Source organism: Boleophthalmus pectinirostris, unplaced genomic scaffold (genome assembly GCF_026225935.1).
Source record: "Boleophthalmus pectinirostris isolate CB_2022bp ecotype Guang Dong unplaced genomic scaffold, ASM2622593v1 HiC_scaffold_3, whole genome shotgun sequence".
NCBI classification, from domain to species: Eukaryota; Metazoa; Chordata; class Actinopteri; order Gobiiformes; family Gobiidae; genus Boleophthalmus; species Boleophthalmus pectinirostris.
This window is the reverse complement of record NW_026571299.1, coordinates 32,435,146-32,457,306: the sequence shown is the minus strand read 5'-3', so window position 1 is coordinate 32,457,306 and position 22,161 is coordinate 32,435,146. Positions and strand designations below refer to the sequence as shown.

At 37.4% G+C, this 22,161-nt stretch overlaps 2 protein-coding genes across 13 annotated transcripts in view; both read right to left on the bottom strand.

The window, feature by feature from the left end:
• Positions 1 to 1,402: 1,402 nt before the first annotated feature.
• Positions 1,403 to 7,678, bottom strand: LOC129410995 (kazrin-A-like). Its single transcript, XM_055160337.1, has 9 exons — positions 7,671 to 7,678; positions 7,503 to 7,522; positions 6,426 to 6,610; positions 6,201 to 6,355; positions 4,936 to 5,173; positions 4,060 to 4,161; positions 3,129 to 3,295; positions 2,956 to 3,046; positions 1,403 to 2,198 (listed from the first exon to the last, which is right to left on the bottom strand). The coding sequence occupies exons 1-9, from the start codon at positions 7,676 to 7,678 to the stop codon at positions 2,025 to 2,027; spliced, it is 1,140 nt and encodes a 379-aa protein (XP_055016312.1). The 3' UTR covers positions 1,403 to 2,024.
• A 224-nt stretch (positions 7,679 to 7,902) lies between these two features.
• The window catches only part of LOC110168616 (kazrin-like), a 218,572-nt gene continuing 204,313 nt past the window's right edge, over positions 7,903 to 22,161 (bottom strand). For 11 of the 12 annotated variants that reach the window (XM_055160714.1, XM_055160709.1, XM_055160713.1 and 8 more), the window contains 6 exons: positions 20,403 to 20,606; positions 15,506 to 15,642; positions 13,243 to 13,413; positions 11,195 to 11,375; positions 10,423 to 10,556; positions 7,903 to 9,501 (listed from right to left, as the gene is read on the bottom strand). In XM_055160714.1, coding sequence (XP_055016689.1) covers positions 9,331 to 9,501; positions 10,423 to 10,556; positions 11,195 to 11,375; positions 13,243 to 13,413; positions 15,506 to 15,642; positions 20,403 to 20,606 — 998 coding nt within the window. In that variant the 3' untranslated portion in view covers positions 7,903 to 9,330. The remainder of the gene's footprint in view (positions 9,502 to 10,422; positions 10,557 to 11,194; positions 11,376 to 13,242; positions 13,414 to 15,505; positions 15,643 to 20,402; positions 20,607 to 22,161) is intronic. The other variant, XM_055160720.1, reaches the window with a different exon arrangement.

Sequence of the window (22,161 nt, the reverse complement as noted above, 5' to 3'; positions counted from 1 at the left end):
TGTAGTTACATATAAAATAATATTATAGTTTTTATTTTGTAAATGATTAAATCAAATGGAAATAAAATGAGCATTTTGAAATAAATCTGTCCACAGCAATACCACTTACCCTCATGTAAGAGAAGACATTATTACATACTCATGTACTAGCTAATCTAAAAACTATACAGGAATATTTGACAGGAATGCACACATAGGCTGGTGTATGTCTGTGTAGTTTAGTTGATGTCTGCTTTCCCATGTTATTTAAGAAATGCAACAACCACACATGACCAAATAATACCAGCCATATTACATTTACATTCATTTATTCCAGTTATATTGACCTATTTTTTATCATTGCATTATATTTTATTGCAGTTCTTTCTATCCACTGAGAATAGGTTGCAGACATGTCAACAATAAACATTTTCCAGAGTTGAAAAATCACTAAATCAGACACAAAATTACAATACTGATTATATATAGTACATATATATATATTTTACAATCGTATTTCATCATATACAAGATTTACACACACTTGAATGCACTCGCTCAATGCATTTTACTCTTCATGAAAAAAATAACATGATCTTTTATATTTCCAAGTCAATAAGCATGTTTAGATGAAAACATCAGGTGTATGCACATAGTTTGAATGCCTGCAGTTAGGACAACAGACCGGTACAGGTTTGAACTAGTTGTATTCCCACTTTCAAATCCCACCAAACCAGTTTCTGTTCGGCTTCACCCCAGGGTCCACACAACTGACACACCATAGCATGTTTATAAATGTCTGTACACTCTGTCTTTACATTCATTCATGTACAAGCTTTCTGACATTCTCCATTACTTCTATATACATTTCTTAGTGGTGCATTCATTGTAAGAAAGATTTTAAACAGGTGCTTATTGTAAAAATGATTCAAAAGATCTGGAATATGCAATTTTGTATTTTTGGATCTTTGTGGCTTTAGATACATTTTACCCTAGGCATTTTTATTGTTGCATTAAAACATAGTGAAAGTGTTTTGGATTATCACACAAACTAAGCAGGGTTGAGCCCAGTTAATACTTGGATGGAAGAATACCAGGTTCTACACTGGTGTGGCAGTGTCTCAAATGCACAGGCAAGAGACTTCACCCACCTTGCCTAATAAAAATATTGTGTGTGCATGACTAATTTATAATGGTTAGAACGTCCGTAAAAGCGGTATCTAATACAAATGCAATATTATTAGCCTATTATGAATGACATAACATGGGATTAGTTGAGAATTACATTCAAGTTTTGAGAAATGTATGAGATTTTATGTTCAGTTTAATTTGTAATCTTACAATAAGTAGAAAAAGACAAAACAAAATCAGTATAAAAATGTACAATTCATTTCAACACCAACTTTTATAAGGCAATGATGGATTCCAATAAGTTAAACACTCCACTTGCACAGGGTAGAAGTCCCAAAATTATGCTTTTCTGTCATTTGCTTGTCTCTATGGAGATTCTGTGATTTGCAGTATTACAATAAGCCTATCTATCTTCATGGAGATAAGCGCCAGGCAAAACTACAAGTGAGATCTGTGGAGAGGCAAGTCAGCTCATAGTAACAAACCTGTGAACTAAAATAGAGAAATTTAATACCATACTGAGGAACATTCCAAGCAAAGCTATAGCATTTTAATGGAAACAAACAAGTGATGGACGCTCCACGAGAAAAGTTACATAATGCACCTTCTAACCATGTCGTCTGCTCATATAAAGTCATTCTTCACCAAACCTGTTAAGATCATTTCTGTGCTTCATTTCCCTCACTATGAACATATATGTAAGTGTTATTTGACCAGTATTCATGCTGCTAATTACTATTTCAATTGTCTTCAGTCCCCTAAATTACCAGCAGAGGGCAATAGACACCTAATCTAAACATTCAAATGGAAAGAGCAAGTGCTGCAAAAATTTAAGTCCCTTTGAGTCCATTGGAAAGCACACAGCCTTTCAGTAGTAAACAGTTTGTAAACAGTAGTGCATATTGGCTGTTTTTTCAGACATTAGTGATCTCTACGCTGGTGTAGGTGTGCATGGGACTGCCTCTGCCTCTCGACCCCGCCTGCGCCCTCCCCTCTCTGGGTAAAGATCCGCAAGAGCTGGGGCTGGTCTGGTGGAGGCCCCGGGCTCGCTCTGCAGAATGACTACTGGCCCGCAACCTCAATGGACTCTGCAAAAGTATAAGAGAATTTTAAAACCAAATCAGCTCTGACAGGATGCAGTCTGTGTTTTATTTATCGCATTCTCACAGGTGTTAGGTGAAAGAGCAGGCACCCCGCAGGTAAAATTCCTCTTTTGAGATTAACTGCATTTTTAGTGTCAGGAAGGTTCAAGTGTTTTGATATGTTTGTGGTGCTTGACCTGAGAATGTCAATGGGCACTATTTAAATGCAAAGGTAAAATGCAAACATCGACTAGTACATAAGGAAACTTGGAAACAGAATTTATTTTATTCATAGCCATAATCTCATCAGATACTTGGCCATTTTATTTTCTTTCAGTCAGACAACTTCAGTTCACTTCAACTGCTATTCTCAAAACAATATTATTAGTTGTTTTGCCAGTCAAAACAATGGAATGGGTTTTATGCAATACTTAATTTGGGCTACTCAGTTTTGTTTTTGTTTTTTACTCAGAATTAGTTTCACTTCCTGAAATTTAACAAAAGCATTTTTGTGTAAATGCTTCATAAATAATTATTATAGACAACATCTGGACTAATATCAGCCAGAAGATTGTTGCCTTGTCATTATTGATGTGTGTGAACTTCATTAGAATACAGAATTACAGTTTGTGTATTACATAACAGGACAATTTGTCTATTTGTGTGTGTAGATATGATGTATACTCAAACTTAAAAGCTCAATGGATATCATAATCCTAATGCCAGTAGTGCTATTCTAATTTGAAACGCAAAGTGCATGTACCTTCCCTGATCTTCTCATAGACTTCCTCTCGTCTGCAAATCGATTCATGATGACTGGTGAAGAGGAGGCACTTCCAGGTTCAAGTGTGCTGCTAAATATCACAAAAAATCAAGAGATTGAGAGAGATAAATGTGAACAAGATTAATATTTTGTTATGTTTTTTATAGACGTACCAGTGTGGGGCAGTGAGAGCCTTCATCTCCTCGTACAGGTGTCTGTGCAGCATGTGTCTGTTGGTGGGGATGCACAGGGCTTTGGACATGGCCTCTGGGTCGAAGGACGGGTCCAGAACCAGCACAGCTCCATGGACACCTTTACCCTGGAGGTTATCTGCAAACTCCTGAAGAGCAACAAGCTGTTACTGTCTTCTACACAAGATCATTTATTACTCATCCAAGTTTGAAAATACTCACAATAAGCAATAATAGCAGGTATTATTATAACTGTTATTTGTTCTCTCTTTTCATCTTCTCAAAATGTTTCAGTGCTCACTGAAAATATTTTGAGGTTAAAAAAAGAACAAAATCCATAATAATACAAATATTTTTTGAGCATCATTCACTTACTATAACAAGATAACAGTGATACTACTACTTCTAAAACTAGTAGAAAAACTTGATACTAATTTCAAGTATCAATATTTCCTGAGAATTCTTGACCTATAATATATCTAGTATAAAACTATATCAAAATACTATTATTATTTTATGTTGAAAATTACATTTTATTGTCTAAAAAAATTCAGATGTCAATCAAAATCAATACTGAGTATCAAGCATTTTCCTTTGTATCAAAATCAAATTACTATACGACTAGATTCTAATGACACAGAATCAAAACTAGATCCTCATTCAAGCAAGTATGAATACAAGAAAACATAAGACAGGATTGGATCTTTCCTGAATAGTTTAAGAGCAAATCAAATCACTGCAATGAAAACCATAACTGTCTGTCTGTTGTGGCACTTCATTATTAGCCTTTTATTTTGTCAACACAAAGAAGTCATTATCTCTAGTGCTTCCTCTGAACACGTGTGCTATCTGTTTCCAATCTGCCCCAGAAACCTCCTGACGCCTCTCTCCCCCTCCCCAAACCCAAATGTACCTTGAGGTCGATGTCCCGGGCCCACTTCATTACGCGCTGACACGTCCAGACAATGGGATCCCGGTCGAGCTGTTCACATTTGGCGCGTCGTGCCTGTAGGGCCTGAGGGACACAGGGTCAGACTGTGTAAACTGAGCACACGAGGGAAGGTATGTATCTACTTGAGTACTTTTCCTTTAAAAGTTTATAAAGTTAAATAAACTAGTTTTATCACATAATACTTTTGTCTTCTATTAAAATTATAGTTTTGGGTACTATCTGGCAGGCACCTCACCCCTGTAACCCTGTAATTTGAGTTTGATGATTATTTTTGTACTCAACAAAAAAATTGCGATTAGTTTTACTCTTATACAATAAAATTTTACATTGAGTAATTCTACTATAAGTCTACATATTGTGTTTTAGTCTTTTAAAAGGCTGGTAATTATGTCTTTTTTACTTTAATGGCAAAACATGTCATCTCATTTAAATATTCTTTGTTTATTGTCCAGAACCACCAACATTATTTATATATTTGTTTTACAATCAATTTTTTCTTCTCAGCATCTGATTATTTATTAATGTCCACACAAATAATATGATGGAATAAAAAAATAAATAAAAATCAACATTTCAAAAATAAGCTCACCTAAGTTTTATTAAACAAACAAAACACTGAAGATGTCCAACATGCTCTGAAACATAAGTAGCCTATTATGAGCCTAATTTCTCCCAGTTTTACCACTCCACACTTCTACAGACAGACTAATTAGAGTGACAGACAGAGGTCAAAGAAGAGACTGTGGAGATTTGCCTTGAGCCGGAGTCAATTATCACAGACATCATGTGCAGATGATGAAAAGTGAAATGAGATTTGTAAGTGGATTCTTCTCTGACCTCTTTGTCAAAGCTGAGCATCTGCAGCAGCTGTACACCCAGGAGGAGGCTGGTCTGGTGGAAGGGGTCATTGATGTTGAGGTATCGCTCTAGGTCTCTGCGGTTGAGAGAATTTAAAACCCGTGCGTCGATCAGGTGAGTGAGGAAGACTTGGGAGTACTGAGGAAGGCCCACCTCACAGAGCCAGGATGAGCAGACCCAGTGGTGGTCCAGTTCTGAGGCTTTAGACAGGCCTAAGCTGGAGCATAAGCAGACAATTCAGATTCATGTAGCTATTTTATATTATTTTGTATGTGGTGGAGAGTCTGTCACCTGCTTGTCATCATAAAGTTGTTATTGCTTTGCCTGCTTTGTGTTCTGTATGACAACAAATTATCTATTGCTATGGAGCCTATGGATCTTTATGTTTATGTTATCTTAATAAATTCCACCATAGACCCATTTAAAGGAACAGGTCAGAATTTTGGACATAAGGCCTCATTTCCTAGTTAACCAGAGTGCTGGAGACATGTGAAGACACTTTTTTAAAATATTCCATCCAGTCCTTGTATTTCCAGAGGCCACTGGGGCTCGGATAGCTAAGTAGCTTATGTCAATGGCCATAGTTAGCCTGCCACTAAAAACTTCTTACCCCCAGTCTTACCCACTCCACAAAACACCCGAAGCAAAACAATTATAACACCAGACTGTCCATGTAAATGTCTGTGTTGATAGAATAATTTTAGAATTAAAACCAATCATGCATTTCAAGGATTTATGTTTGAGCAGCAGCAGCGAGTTGTACTTCCTGATAGAAAACTTGGCAGCGGCGGACTGATATATGAGAAAATAGTCCCTCAACATATGACAATTCATGCGATGAAAGGTTAGTTTTATTTCAAACATTATTCTATCAACACAGACATTTACACCGACAGTCTGGCGTAATAATAGATTTGCTTCAGGTGTTTTGTGGAGTGGGTAAGTGTAATATTTTTAGTGGCAGGATAACTATGGCCGTTGACATGCGCTAGCCTAGCACCAGCGACCTCTGCAAATACAAGGACTGGATGGAATATTTTTTTAAAATAGTGTCTCTATACTTCTCCAACACTTTGGCTCACTAGGAAATAAGGTCCTATATCCAAAATTTCGAACTGTCCCTTTAATGCCAACCTGTGAAACATTTCAGGAAAAGCAGTTGCATTCAAGAAAACAAGTAGGTGCTGGCAACAAGAGTTTACAGTCAGTTCTATCGTGTTAAATGCCAGTAACATCTGTCTTACCCATGCTCCCCTTCAGCCCTCCTGTAGTCCTCTATGGCCAGTCGGAGCTTCCTGCGGTGGAGAGGGTTACTGATGCCCAGACCATGCTCCAGGTCATCATCTGTCAGACCCAGCAGCACCTGACCACAACAAAACACTGTTAAACAAGGTCTACACTCGCATTCACAGTAAGGGTTCAATGCAATAAACTGTATATGCCTGTTCCAAACTAAATCTCACGCGTACCTTTCCACTCTTGACGTTTTCTGCGCAGGCTCGTGCGTACATGGGCATCCCCAGCACCAGGTCGAGCCAGGCCTGCACCGCGCCCGCTCTCCACTGGGACATGCATGTGCTGCGGGTGAGCTCCACCTGCTGCTGCCGCTCCTGCTCCTCCCCGTCCGACAGGCTCTGCGTCAGGCTGTCACAGTCTGCAGGGGGCGCCCGAGAGCAAGTGAGGAGGTGAGGAGGGGATATAGACAATAATGAAGCATCATGTTTATACTTTTCTAGAACAATATAATTCACTTGCAGCAAATACAGTTCAGCTGTTCATCAAAAATTAGGGATCAAACTACATTGACAGCAGGGCATTTAAAAGTATTTTGTGAAGTTTTGGATCAAAATCAGTATTTATCATAAATCCTATGTGACCATTGGTCTATTGGGAACTTCAAAATTCTTTCAAATACAATTGAAAAAACAATGCCCCCTTTGGCTTTGGTGAACAATTGAACTGTACTGTATGTTTCATTCACATGTTTAACACACAAACCCTGCATATTTAGGCTGAGTTCTTCTCAAACACTCCTCCTTGTGATGTCATGTGGTAATACAGATAGTGCACCACACACTTTTAAAACTCTATACACCTTCCCTAGAAGAATTTGGATAATTCCTGCCCTGGAATTGCCAATTTCTACTAAACTAAAGGTAAAAAAGTAGCTTTTAACATGAAAACTACCGTGTCATGACATCACAAGGTGTAACAGAGCATTTTGAGCTTTGGAGATGCAGGCAGACTAATATTAAAGAGTTACTCAGACATGTGTGAATGAAACAAAACACTACTCTGGTTTGTTTTTGAGGAGGTAACAGTTCAAACATGACTAAAAGCTCACAGGAGTAAATTTTGATTAATATAGGACCTTTAATTGTGGTGGTTGCATTTTCTTCATGCACCACTAGATGGTAGCATTTGTATTAGGATAGTAGTACAAAAACTTGAATATCTGTGTCATTGATGTATACTGTATTATACAAGGGACATGTTCAATCTGTTAAAAAGTGATGTTTGGGAAAGGTTAAAGGTTAAACGCTTACACGCTGTCAGTTGAGAGGAACTGTTAGGGGCATGTATTAGGGACATAGGGATTATTCATAGAGTTTTATTCATGCTGTTGTTACATTTACCATCATGGGACCATAATAGAGGAGCAGAGAAACACAGATTGATCCTGATGGACTCCAGGATACAGTCTATGTCATTACCTGGTCATGCCGACAGAGGGAGACAAACTGCATGCAAGTGACCACATAGCCTTTTCAAATGGCGGTCTCGTCTCTTGTGTTTTTCTATTCGCTCTTGTTGTTATGAATAATCCCTTGAACAGACAGCTGGTAGTCACAGATGCAGTTACTCACCAGCAGGAGGCAGGAGAGACACGTTAGACACAAAACAAGATTATTTTTATGTATGAGAGAGAGAAAGAGAGGCACAGAATGGAGTTTAGTTACTTCTTTTATTTTAAAATATGATTTCTTTCAATTATAGTCATTTCTGGAAATTCTAAAATTCGTACATCTTGCCGCAACAACCGCAGCAGATAAATATGTTTAGTTAGCTCTTATTTTATCTTTTAAATAAAATACTTCAATAGTTTTCCATTTTTTTATGCAACATCTTCTAAATTACAAATCTGATATTATTAGAGCCACGATTTGTAAAAGATGAGGTGGGATGAAACAAACATGAACAGAATAATTGCAATGCAAGGAAAACATTTAGTTAAAGGAAAGGTGGTTTTGGAGAGGATTATTTTGATTGGCAATGAATGGATTTGAAGACATAGGAGATCATGCAGGGTTCAATGCACATTCCCTTTAAAACTATTGGCACTTGTTAAACAGGTCTCAGTCAGTAGTAACGGTCAGACACAAGTGTGACAGAATTGGACACAGATTCTTAAAACTTTGGCACTCGCAGCATTTTAAACAGCCAGATGTGCATTTTCAGATCTTACTATGGTGTTGTTTAGCTACTATGAGCTAGTCATTTGTTTACATAAGGCTCGTGTTTACCGTTTGGTATGCCATTTATGGATATTTTCAGTCGGTAATAGAAAGAGGCCTCTAGGACTGTCCCTATGGTGGCTCAGAAGGATCACAGCAACACTAGAATAGAGATGCATATAAATTATGTACACCCCACAATAATTCTGGTTACTAGCAATGATAAAAATGAGCAGTTTTTATAAAGATGTTTGACAGAAGCTACAGGTCGTACCATAAAGTTTTGCCTTATATCTAAAATAAGCGTTTATACTTGTGGACACACTATTTATCAACTACAAACACTATCCTACTAAATTGTACTAAATAAATCGGCAATAACAGACCCCCTTGCAACACTGATTAATTTTAGTGTTGGTGTGAACCTCCGAGGCCACCGTACTGTCCACATTCTGATATGTTTCAGTGAAAAGAGTGAGGCAGTTCTTAACATCAAAAGCGCTGAAGTTGCAATATTTAGTAAAAAATACAAAATTTAGCCTATAAATAACAATCAAAGCAAATCAGATCCCCATTTAAATGACTGGTAATAATGAAAAACTCAAAAAGAGCATGGTAAAAGCAACTCTAACAAATCCAAATGACATTTACAGTAGAAACACTAGTTTCACAATAACTTATTTACATATAAACAGTCCTTCAAGTCTCCAGATTTATAAAAAACATGAAACATTAGACATTTGAAGATAACACAGCATAGAGGCATCTACACATGATATCCCCAAGTATATATTTATATGTACATATGCATACATGTACAGCTATAAATATATATCTCATTTACAAACATACATTGGGTCTGTACAGTGGATCTTAGCAGTCTCTGAGGCCTCTGTACACATTCACTCTCACACATGCATCACCAGTCTGCGTCCTCCTCTATGTAATAGTCAGGGGCGGCTGTACCATCAAACAGACCCGGGTCCAGGGACTTCCTCTGTTTGCTCCGAGTAAAGACCCGCGACAAGGAGCCTAACGTCATCTTCTCCTTCTTCTTCTTACGCTTCTGGTCCTCCAAATCCTCCATAGACTACAGCCACCAAACAAAGGCATTATTATTACAAATGTGCATACATATTTACATGCCAGCAAAACGGCATTAGCAAGGAATGCACAATAATATCTTCTGACTCACGCTGAAGGCTGTGCACTTTGATCAGACCATAAAACATATATTATAAAATAGTCATTAATAACTAGGAGAAAAAAAAAAGTGGTAAATGAAGAAGTATTTTTATGATGATTAAATAGTTACATTTCCTCTTTAAAATTCTTGTTTCTTTTCTTTTTTTAAAAATCAGTATGTGAGTCTTTTCATCTTACTATAATTTTACAGTTGTAATAAATATGACAAAATTATCTAGTATGGTCATTTCATTTTCAAAATGTTTATTTGCCATATGCTCAAAATCGTAAAATATTGTGCATCCCTGTTGTACAAAAAACACCACCACCAAAAGCAGCTGGCACCCACAAGCCAAAACAGGACAGAGGAATACACATGTGAATGTGGGGTGTGATTATTTGGGTTGGATATGTCATTCCCCAATTTGAGTCATTTAACAAATGTGCGCAGTAATGTTTATCTGCTATAGACTAACTATATTTCCATGATTTTACTCAAAAACAGTTATAAATGTTATTTGTCAGTTGTAGTCTAGTCTGCCATTGCTTATTAAGCATAATAAGCATTATAAGCATACAATTTTCAGACAAAAATGTAAAATATCAACCTCTATGTTTGTCTGTTATGATTTGCTCTGGTTTACTAGCAGTTAAATCATGTGTTTTGGTGGGCATTGGGATCATATTTAACTTAAAATATCCACATGGTAAAAGTAAAAGAGTGGATAGTGTACTGAAAATAATTCAGTATGTTGAGCACAGATTGTATTTTGGTACAAATTTGGTGCAGACTCAAATTGGGAAATCACAGCTCGGCTGTTCTTACATTGCAGAGCGAGTGCGTCCGGTGTCGCGGAGAGTTGATGTCACTTGGAGTGGACGACCGGTCGCCATCAGCAACAGAGGCGTCTGAAATGACGGAGGGTTGTCTGGAGTGTCCCGGGCTGATCCTCACCACAGCTGGAGTCATGTGATGTGAACACCACACGCACACACACGCACACACACACAAGTCCCAAAGTTAGTATGAGATCCCTTTAGCACAGTGTTTCCAGCCTGAGGTACGCGGACTAGTGTAAGGATATAAGCACTTAAATGAGGGGTAGTTTCATTCTAAATAAAGATTAATTTGCCATGTTTTGTAGTCAACTATGAGATTTTATTAATGACCCGAACTGGACTTAATTTTCATTGGTTGTTGAAACTACAAGAGGATATTATGGTTTTTCTAAGATATTTAAAAAAAAAAAAAGTGTCATATTCATATTTTTCAATAATAATAATAAAGCCACTTACAGGACAGTGAACAATGGAGCAATGGGCATTGGTGGACAATCCCCTCTAACAGGCATGAATCGATCTAAGTACAACTCTGAATAAGCTAACTATGAGGGAAGACTGTTCTCAGATGGCTTAAGGCTTATAAAAGTAAACTTTGCATGAGTCTCTCCTAAATCTACATGATATGACGTGAATGGACGATATAGCTAAAAGGAGTAAGGCAAACAGGTTGGGAGCCACTGCTTTGAGAAACCAGGGTTAGTTTTGCACCAGCAGCACAGACACCTCAGGGAGCAGAGGCGAGAGAGTGTGCTTACCAGGTCGGTCTGTGGTGTGGCTGTGGTACAGGGTCTGTTGACTCTGGCGGATGGCGGCGGTGAGGGGCAGGTCTGGATGCATGACCCACTCCTGACTCCCGTTCACCACTGGCTCCATGGGCATCGCCAGAGAGTGACGCTTCGGGACATCCTTAGTCAGAGTGGCCAGGGACTGTTTAGCCTGGAATTACAAGGAGTGAGATGGTAATAATGACCATAATATAATATCATATTATATTATGCATATCAATATTATGCAATTTAATGCTTTACAAATTCCTTTTATGTTAGTCTATTCTGTTAATGCATTTCAGTGTCTTTTTTATGGACACCAACAGCATTATGGCCAATTAACCTTCTCCAATGCTTAGAACATTTTAAAACTACATTAAAACAATAAATGCATTTTAGTTAATCTCTAGATTATATTTTGGATTTACATAAATTATATAAAAAAGAAAAAATATGTTCACCCATACAATTAGGAACACAAATAAAATGTTTAAACAATCATTTACTGTATGTTCAAATATAGTTACTGATTATTTAGTGCAAAACAGTTTCTGTCCCCTAAAGTGCATTTAATTCATCAGGAGGTTCAGAGAAAGTAGTTATTTGTGCTGTTTGTGTCTAAGTGGAAGCCAAAACATTAGAACCAAACACCTCTGATGATGTCATAGAGAATAATCCCATTGGCTTCTCTGATGCGGTAGTAAAAAAGGTGTAATCTTATCTATTTGTGCCTATAAATTACCCTTAAATCTTGCATGATGAACCGTTAATTCAAATCTGACGCCAAGTTAAACATATGCAAATTGTGTGGTTAATCCCTTCAGTGCCAAGAGGCAGCAAAGCATTGCTACTGATTACTTCAGAGTGTTTATTTGCATAAAGACTGACTACAAATCTGAATGTGGACTATGTGTGCGATAAAACTGTAAAGGAAAGTGCTTTGAATGCCTCTGTCTGTAGTATGTGAGGTGGTTGTGTTAGAAAATATAATGAGAATTTAAGTGACATTTGACACTGAAAAAGACATACAGTCTTAATCTGGCAAAAGCAGAGGAAATGTAGACTGTTCATAAGACTCCAGAGTCAGACATGTTGTAGTCATTGCAATTATTTTGGATACATTAAATAATACTTAATTGCAATTCATTATCATGTTCATTTGTAAGCACAATCTCATATTTCACTTCAAGTCGCATTATGTACATGTTCTTTCCATGAAAATGTTGGAATGGTGACAGCCAGAATGTTTAATGCCATACTGTGGAAAGCAACAACAGCAGCATGAAGATCAGTGAACCCTAACCAGAAAAGTTGCATAATGCACCTTTAAGTCCTGAACTACTTTACTTATTGAGCTTGAACCTGCTATATTATAATCTATGATCTATGACATGTGTGGATCATTATGTTATAATTTGCACACTTTAATTCATAAAATTTATCATAAAAAAAACAAAAAAAACATGCTGCCCACTGACTTTTGAAAAACTGTGGTGCCCAATGGGAGCAGATGTTGGCATGAACATCATCACAACATAGAGCTGTGAAGTTGACAGCACTTCCAATGGAAAGCTGCACATCATGTTACTGACTACTCTGCTGAAGCCTTTACGCATCACTGATTAAGAAAATGTTTTGGAGAACGAAGTAAATACAGATCAGTGGGCATATGCTGGTGGCTTGATCTTGAAAATGAGAGATTAAAGATGACTCAAATATGCATGAATCACTCTGAATACAACTTTGAGTGGGTAAATGATGAGGGGAAATTGCTATAACATGGGTAAAAGCTCTGAAAAGTCTATTTTGCATAACAGGTCTGCTTTAAGTTATAGTGCTGCATTAGACCCAGTTAAATTCTGGTGTAGTCCATCTTTAGTTGAAAGTGAATTATACCAACAGCAACCACTATATGACAACAGGGTTTTAAAAAACTATAAAAGATTTGTTTCAGTAATATTTTGGAGTTTATACATATGTAGACTATAGGCAGAAGTAGCACGCTGAAGTAGCTGTGGGTCCATTAGCGTTAGTACCATGGTGAGTTCGGCCTCCAGTTCTTTGATGCGGTTTTCCTTGAGGTCGATCTGAGAGCGCAGAGACACGGCTGTTTCTGTGGCCTCTTTGGTCTGTCTCCTCAAGTCCCACTTCTCCCGCTCCAGCAGGTCCTTCTCTTTGGCCAGCACCTTCACAGCATCCTCACTCTCCTAAACAAAACAAAAAAATCACCATTTCAGAAAATAGAAAGAGAAAAGATGTATGAAAATATGTATCATTTCAGGCTATATTTATATGACCAGTAAACTTCTGTAAACTGCAATAATTAGAAAACCCAATAATTATATCAGATTTAGGAGTGTGTTTACATGCACAAAAGAAATCTGATCACAGCAGGAGACTTGTCAGTGTCGGTAAACTGTTGTATTTGTCAAAGAACAATGAGTTTTAAAATAACAATCCACATTTGGTCCTTCATATTTTCTTTAGTTTGCCTTTTTTTTGGTCAAAATCTGCACAAATCAGAAAGAAATCAGATTACGCAAATCAGACTGAACTGTTTACATGACATTTCAATAATCTGATAACTCCAGAAATCAGATAACAATCACATTTCTTGTGTGCATATAGACATAGCCACAGTAGACAATGTCATGTAACAACAAAAACTATGCTTGAATTAGTTTAAATAAAAGCAGGTTAGAAGTTTTGTTAAGACTATTTGTATAACCTTAATGTTGTAGTCAGCATATTCTGTTCCACTTGGATGAAGCATTCTACGTGCTTTGATTATGTAAGAAGATAAGTGAAAGGTTCAGCTTGAGGCTACAAGATGCCACCCAAAATTATATTGATGTATTTTGATACTTGTGTTGGCACATGAAACTTTGTAATTAATAGTCTGATGTTACAACCTATTACATAATATATTTTCACGTGATCAAGTTGTACAGTTGTTAGTGTTTAATTATTGTAAATCCCTTTTTAAAGGTCCCATATTACACTATTGTCTGGTATATCTTGTAATTGAAAAGTTGTTTCCTCATCACAAACATACATGGAAGTGCTCCACTGTGTTTTTAAAATCGATATACTCTCAATAGAACCATTTGGACAATTTCAGCTGTAGAATTTCCAATCTCTGCTGAACAACATGTTAACTTGAAACTTTGAGCTTTCAGCTTTGAAGATAAAGTATAGACAGACTTATATTAAGGTTTACTCAAACGCGTGAATGAAACAAAACACACCTTCAGGTATGTTTTTGATGAGGTAACAGCTTTCAAACATGGCTAAAAGCTCACAGTGTAATATAGGACCTTTAAGCCAGTATTGATAGCCAAACCAACACCAGAACACTCTATGCCATGCTGGGTAAACTGGGATGAACTGGATTTAAATAGTCTCTACATAACCAATGTTAAAATTAGTGCTGTCAAGCGATTAAAAAATTTGAGAGATTAATTAATTATGATCTGTAATTAATTAATCTCTTTTTTTAATCTCACCTAAAAATTGCTGAGAAAAGCATTCAACTTGAGGTATTTTCATTTGAATTCATTATTACATTATTTTCATACTATCATTAACGTTTTTATATAAGTATCATTATTATTACTATTATTAATCTGCATAAATAAACTCAACTTTACAACATATAAACCATGACCACTCTAGAGCCACATCAGCCCGTTTGACATTATAATGTGTTTAATGCAGCTTTGCGCAACTCTCACAGAAACGAAACTTAAAACCGCATGGCTAATTTGCATAAACTAAGCGGAGAAAAAAAAAACGCTCTTGTGCGCTGATGCAGTTCAGCTTCTACTAAAGGATACGACTCAGTGGAATATAGATGTTCTCTCTGTGACAGAGGGATGTTCTGCTGATGGTGAGTCTGTTCTGTGTCTGTATCACGATGTTTTCAGAGATCAGACGTGTGCAGGTTTATCGCAAATGTGGGCAAGAACGGGAATGAAAATTAGGCTACAATTCTTTGCGGGAGCGAGCAGAGCAGGACTGCACAGTGCGGGACTGTGTCCTAACAACACTTAAAAACAGATTTTATAATAAGGCAACTTGCATACAGAAACAGTAAAGTTAGAGATTGAAAATAAGATTAACGTGATTAAAAAACATAACGCGCTAAATATGACTGTAATTAATTAATCGCAATTAACGCGATAATTTGACACCCCTAGTTAAAATAGTATGAAGATGCTAGATGTGTGTATGAATTCTCATCAGAGCTTGATTGAGGCCTGATTCTTCTCATTAAAACCGTCTTTTTGTGCCTGTTACCTTCTTGTGCTGGTCGTAGTTGCGGATGAACTCGCGGAGCTGCTCCTCTCTGCTCTCCAGTGTGCTGTACAGCTGCTGCATCTGGCTCACCAGGTCTGACTTCTCCACCTTCAGACGCTTACGGTCCGCTTTCATCGCTATGGAGACGATAAAGAAGGAAAGTACAAAGGGTAGGTTGAGCTTCATGGTTTGTGACCTGGTTTAGACCTGGTTAACTCACGCATCACAATATATTATAATAACAAAGACTACAAATATAAATGGTGTTAATACATTCAAAATAAGTAGCAAGTATAGAAAGAGACTGGTGACAAATAAGGCATAACTAAATAAATGTATATGTTTGATCTTAGTTTAGTTTCACAATAAGAATGCGCGTTTTTGCAAGAGTACATTTAATGCCACACTCTGGGGCATTTCAGGCTAAACAAAAACATATCCATGGTAACAAGCAAATGGAAGAAAAGTTACAAAGTACACAATAAATTAATCCAGGTGAATTCTTATATGAACCACTTTGATCTTGACTTGTAGTTTTGTCCCTGACAGTGAATTCCATTATAATATCAATTGAACTGTAGGTAACCACTAGGGGGCAGTGTGTCTTCTGTGTATGGACTTTGTAGCTTTTGCAGGTTGCTCTTGGGGAAAGATGATGTAACCGTTTTTAAAGACAAGTGGGATAGTGTCAGATATTTGTGCATCCAGCTATTTGTTTTGACTGGACTATGTGGTAACCAGGGCCTATCGAATTTCCACCGTACACAACACACTGAATACATGAGAGTAGTATGTCGATGCAGCAGTGATGGAGGGAGGGATGAGAGGGGGAGAGAAGGGAAGGCAAGAGGGAAAGGTAGAGGAAAGAGATAGGAGAGGAGAAAGAAACTGAGATGGAGAAGTGAAGGAAGGAGATAGAAGAAGAGAATAAGAGATTAGAGAGAGAGAGAGAGAGAGAGAGAGAGGGAGGAGACAGAGAGGAGAGAGGACATGAGAGAGAGACATTCAGAAAACATTGCTGTCTGAGAAAGAGAGAGAAGAGAAGAGAGAGAGAGAGAGAGAGAGAGAGAAAAGAGAGAGAGAGAGAGCAGCAGGGTTTGAGAGAGATAAAGAGAGAGAAGAAGAAGAGAGAAGAGAGAGAGAGTGAGAGAGATTCAGAAGAAGAGGCTGTCCTGAGAGAGAGAGAGAGAGAGAGAGAGAAGAAAGTTGAAGAAAAGAGAGAGAGTGAGAGAGAAGAGAGTGCGAGAGAGGAATGAAGAAAGCATTCCTGTTTGAGAGAGAGAGAGAGAGAAAGAGAGAGGGAGAGGTGGCGGGAGGAGGAGAGAAGGAGAGAAAGACTGAGTGAAAAAGGGGCGCTGGCAGAGGGAGAGAAAGATAGAGAGAGTTGAAGGAATAAATGGAAAGGTGAAAAGGAGACACAGAGAGAGAGGCAGAGGCAGAGAGCGACAGAGAGGGAGAAAGAGAGAGGACATGTGTCATTCAGAAAGCATTCCTGTCTTTAACATTCATCCATTACTGGAGCCTGACATTCAAACCTGTTCGGCAGCAGTTGCACAACATTTTACGAGCGTGCAACACTAAACGGCATGACAAGTGACGAGTACCGATCCACAACTGTCTTTTTCAGTTTGCTAGCCTCGTATTAGTGAAAAACAACCTTGTCTACCTAAGCCGCTGGGACTATAGAGGCAGCAAATGTACAAGTATTATTTTAAATCTTCAAATAACTTTTATGTTCTGTTTAGTCCTGGAGATCAGTTTAAGTGGTTTAGTCAAACTCGGGTTTACATTTTGTGTTACCTTGTTTAGTCGTAGTATACACTTGCTTCCTGATCCTTGTTTAGTTCTAGTTTTCACCATATAGGCCTTAAAGATAGGTGGTCTAATGCCAAATAAAAGAAAAAAAAATGAAATTTTTTTGGTCATTTTTTACTTTATCTGCAGTTATATTCAATTTCTAGATCAGTTCACGCTGGTGTGGAGCAAAGATGTTGACGTCAATACTAAAATTCTATAGTAAAGTAGTTTCTGTATAGTTTTAATAATGCAAAATATTACATTGATATTGCGATACATACCATAGTTTTACTTGGTATCAGATAAAAAAAATAATAATAAAAATCTTTGGTATTGTCCATCATTGTCCATGTCACCTTTGATCTGATATGAACCTGGTTTAGTCACGATAACAAATTTAAACCACAATATATTGCTACAAAGATATACTGAGATAAACGATGATATTGAAACTATTTTATGAACCTGATGTAATAACAATAAAGCAGGATATTATTATTCTTTATTTCAGACACAAATATTATTCCGTCCATAGTTTAGAAGAAAAATTGAACACAAAAAAACATACAAAGCACCCAAATTAGTTCATAAAGTTCATTAAAAAGTGTGGAGTTTCTGTGGTTTCTCAGAGCAGAGGTGCAATGGCATGAGCTCATTTGAGGATTGGTCAAAGGAAACTCCCAGTAAAACAATTTTTAAATAAACTGTAGCATTAAAAGGCCTGAGCAGCAACAAGTAACAACAAAATCTTTTTTTTTTTACTGAGGAATTATATACACTAGAAACATTGAGCCTCAAAATATATTGTTCCAGCTTTCATATATTGAACTACTATCTTATTTTTACATTGAGAAGGACATCAGTTAGTATTTCTAAGCTGAATATTTTGTTTGTACTTCAATTGATCAAGACAACTGTACTGTACCGCATGATTACTATTTTACTGTGTGTCTGACATTTACTGTAAACTCAGGGATAAAATGCCCAATGACCTCACAGAACATGAAATCAACAGCTTCAAGTACAACACGAGTATTTGAGAGAAGTAGTGATTGATAGACGATAATTAAACCGAGGTGAAGAGCTGGAGCCTGGCTGGCTGTTGCAGACACACACGAAGCCTCATGTTGAAACCAAGGCTCCAAATGTGATCTGATCAAACTGAGGAACTGTTGCCACTTGTCTGACAATGCAAGCCAATATAAAACAGCGGATTAGCCCCAAACCACTATCAAAGCATCTGCAGTATGTTTCTTCATGTCACTCCTTCTAAACGGTTTAATGAAGTTATCAACATCTGAAGAGTGGTGGCTGTAGGGTGGGCCAGAGGCAGAATGTATGTCACACGTTTACAGTGTTAGACATAGTGTAGAATATTTATCTTATCGGGTTAAGCAACAGGAAAAATAGGGAAGGGTGATATTAACAATTTTCTGCTCTCATGTTTGATCAAAATCTTTCTATTTGATTATATATTATACATAAATAAAAAATGCTTTCAATTTTGTGAACATTAACAATACAGACTCATTGTACTCATTGCCTGAACTCTGCTTCAAACTACGGTATATGCTTTTCCTGACAGAAGATTGACTGTAGACCCTGATATTAAAAAGTAAATTATACATTTTATAAAGTAACATGAATCTCTATCTTAATTGAAATTTCATAATTGCACTGCCCTTAAGTATGTCTATTATAATGCCACTCATGAAGTATAGCTCTGAGATACAAAAAAACACAGATTTGAAATTGTATTTAATAGAAAACTAAATCGAGAAAGACGGCTTATTCTACATAATCAAAGGTGAGAAAATAGGAAAAAAGCTATTTGTTTTTTGTCATTCTTTTTTCTCGCTAACAATAAGAGCTCTCCATGCTCCCTCAGGCTTGAATCCCATATTGGAAGAAAAGTTTGGTTTTGAATATAGAACTAAAGAGCCTGTAGCTCCTGGTATCTGGAAATGTTCATCTGTAGTGCCATGGCCCCCAGTATCCAGTAATAATTTACAGTCTATTCAAAAGTATATGTATTGTAAAATAATCTATGTTTAAAGGTGCACAATGTTAGCTTGATTTATCAGCCAGTCTGATCTCGCAGTGTTAGAATTCGTTCACTCGAGGGTAGGCAGGTACTTTTTTTCATTTAACCAATCACTGCTATTTAGTCGTGACGTATGCAATGTGCCGCTAACGGGGCTAACTGGTATATTAAGCTTTTCCCAAATTCTGTAGGAAGAAGAGCAATAATGTTTTTCCCCTTAATAAAATTCACCAAACATTTTCTTTGTTCCAGCTTTAAATCCTCAATCTTGGGAACTGTTGCCAACATTGGATGGCTCTTCGCTGATTGGCTGGTGCCCGAACTCGCACTTCCAGGGTTTTTGCGAACCATCTAGTGTATTTTGATTGCTGACCTAATCGCTGGAGAGAAATGAAATTGAGTGGAGGCACTAGGTGGCACCAGCCTGACTAGCACAATGTAACCTTTCTGATGAATTGCTTACCTGAAATGTTCCCATGTGGCTTTAAACATATGTTAGCATTAGTTAATGGTTGTTTTAATTTCTCTAAACTACCTTCAAAAACATGCATTCTTACAGATCTGTAATGTAAACTAGTGCTGTTTCCATGGAGATAGATTGCATACTGTGGAACATTTTAGGCAAAGCAATAATATCTCTATGGATTCAACCATGTGGCAAAAGATGATATAGAGCATCTTTAAAGGTGCACTGTAACTTTTCATTCTTGTTTCTTGTTGGAAATATCACTTTTCTGTTTGGAATGTTCCACAGTATTGGACATTAAACAGTTCTGCCTTACATTTATTCAATTACAGGTGGTTTTAATGCTCAAAAATACCTAGAAAACAGGTATTCTGACAGTCGCTGGGTTACCTCTCCTCAAATCTGACCTGTAAGTTGGTCTGGTTTGGTCTCCATAGTGATAGAAATGTTTAATGCCATACTGTGAAACATTCCAGACAAAGCAATAACAACTCCATGGAGAAAAGCAGGTTACACAATGCACCTTTAACACTGATTTAAACCCCACTGACTTGTATGTGCTTGTATCTGTATGTTTGTGACTGTCTGACCTTGGAGAGCCTCTTTGGCGCGCTCCAGCTCCTGCTCCTTGTCCCCAAGCTGGGTGCGGAGTTCAGACGCAGACAGGCCGTTGGTGGAGCCTCGAGCGTTTGTGGAACCTCGAGCATCTGCCATGTCCTGACTCAGCACCTCCTTCATCTGACGCAGCAGCTGCACCTCCTCCTGCAGCTGCACCACCTCCTCACGCAGCAGCACTGAAGAGGCACACGGGAAGAGTTTATTATCATCTGTGTAGACACGGTAGGGATGAGACACTATTCACACTGGACGAGAAGAGACAAGACTTTGACATAATGGAGTTCAACAGTGACCATCTACCCTCCGGTTCTGGAAAACAATTTCTCATTCTTTTTTCCCATAGACTTTCCAAAAAAACATTATTAAGCCAATGAAAACTTGCTCAGGGCTAATCAGCTATGTAGTAATGAATGACCTATAGTTTTATCATCTTTATAGAGAGGGTAGGGGATGCGAAAGAAGACAAGAGATTGGGTCCACGAGAATAAGAAGAGACAAGACTTTGACATAATGGAGCTCAACAGTGACTCTCCACCCACCTGCTTCTGGAAATAAATGTATCATTCATTTTTCTCCTAGACTCTTTGAAAAAATGTTCCGGTATATTAAAAGTATGATTATTATTATTATTATTATTGCTTTTCACAGAATATTGCATTTTAACTGTGCTTTTTGGGCTTAAAACAACCGTGTGGTGGATATTAGATATTAGTGACTGGTCTCTGCGATGTCTTTGAAGTCTTAATATTTGAATTTTTTTTTTAAGTGTAAGGGAAAAATCAATGGAAATTTGAATATCAGAACAGGCAGTCACTGTTGAGCTCCATACGTCATAAAATTGTGTGGTTTAGTTCACAACTTTGGCCACAACTAATAGACTGTGACCAATCTCCCAGCAATATTACCAAAATTGTGCTGACACATACATGTTTTCTCATTCTCTTTTCTCGGACAGGAAATGCCTCATGTGAAAGCTCATGACTGCAGGTGCTGGGGTTTAATGAGAGCTCAGATCAGAGAGAGAACTTGTTTTAGTCGTAGGAACTGCCAACCCAAATATGAGGCCCATCGTACCGAAGTATTTAACATATTTGTTGAGTCAATGCACAGCAGGCTAACAGCTGAGTAGTTCTGATCTGACTGAGAACATGGCTCAGCATTAACCATTATACAATTGACTCTTGATTTCCAAAGATTTGAAGGAGGCAGAGGCACAGTTAGCCCACTCAAACTGTGAAAACAAGAAACCCACCAAATGTGTGATCAAAACATTTGCCTCTCAACCACAGCACTGTCCATCTAAATCTGAAAGATACACTGCAAAAAGTAAATTCTAGATAACTTCAAATTACTTAAATTAAGAACTTTGATTTGAGTTGATTTGACTAGACAAGTAAAATTATCTACCAATCGACATTTGATTTTTTTCTGGATTCAAGTAACACAAGATTTAGGTTTTGTTTTTTTTTTAGTTTTTTTAAGTACGAATAGTTAACCACATGTATTTTCCTATATTACAGTACAAACAATAGTTTTACTTGTCATGAGAATATTACTTGAATCAAAATAACATTTGCTTAATATAAGTTATATTAATTTGGCATTTTGCAGTGTATGAAAACATCAAAACTAAAGTGTCATCAGGATTAAAGGGACAGTTCGGAAGTTTGGACATAGGGTTTCATTTCCTAGTGATATTCCATCCAGTCCTTGTATTTGGAGAGGTCGCTG

Bases quoted from the DNA above. Each gene is read 5' to 3' on its own strand.
- LOC129410995 (XM_055160337.1), bottom strand. The intron at 6,611-7,502 runs GTAAGCGTTTAA...CGCCCCCTGCAG, and splicing joins TTCCTCTCAACTGACAGCGT to ACTGTGACAGCCTGACGCAG. The intron at 4,162-4,935 runs GTCAGAGAAGAA...TGTGTCCCTCAG, and splicing joins TGCTCAGCTTTGACAAAGAG to GCCCTACAGGCACGACGCGC.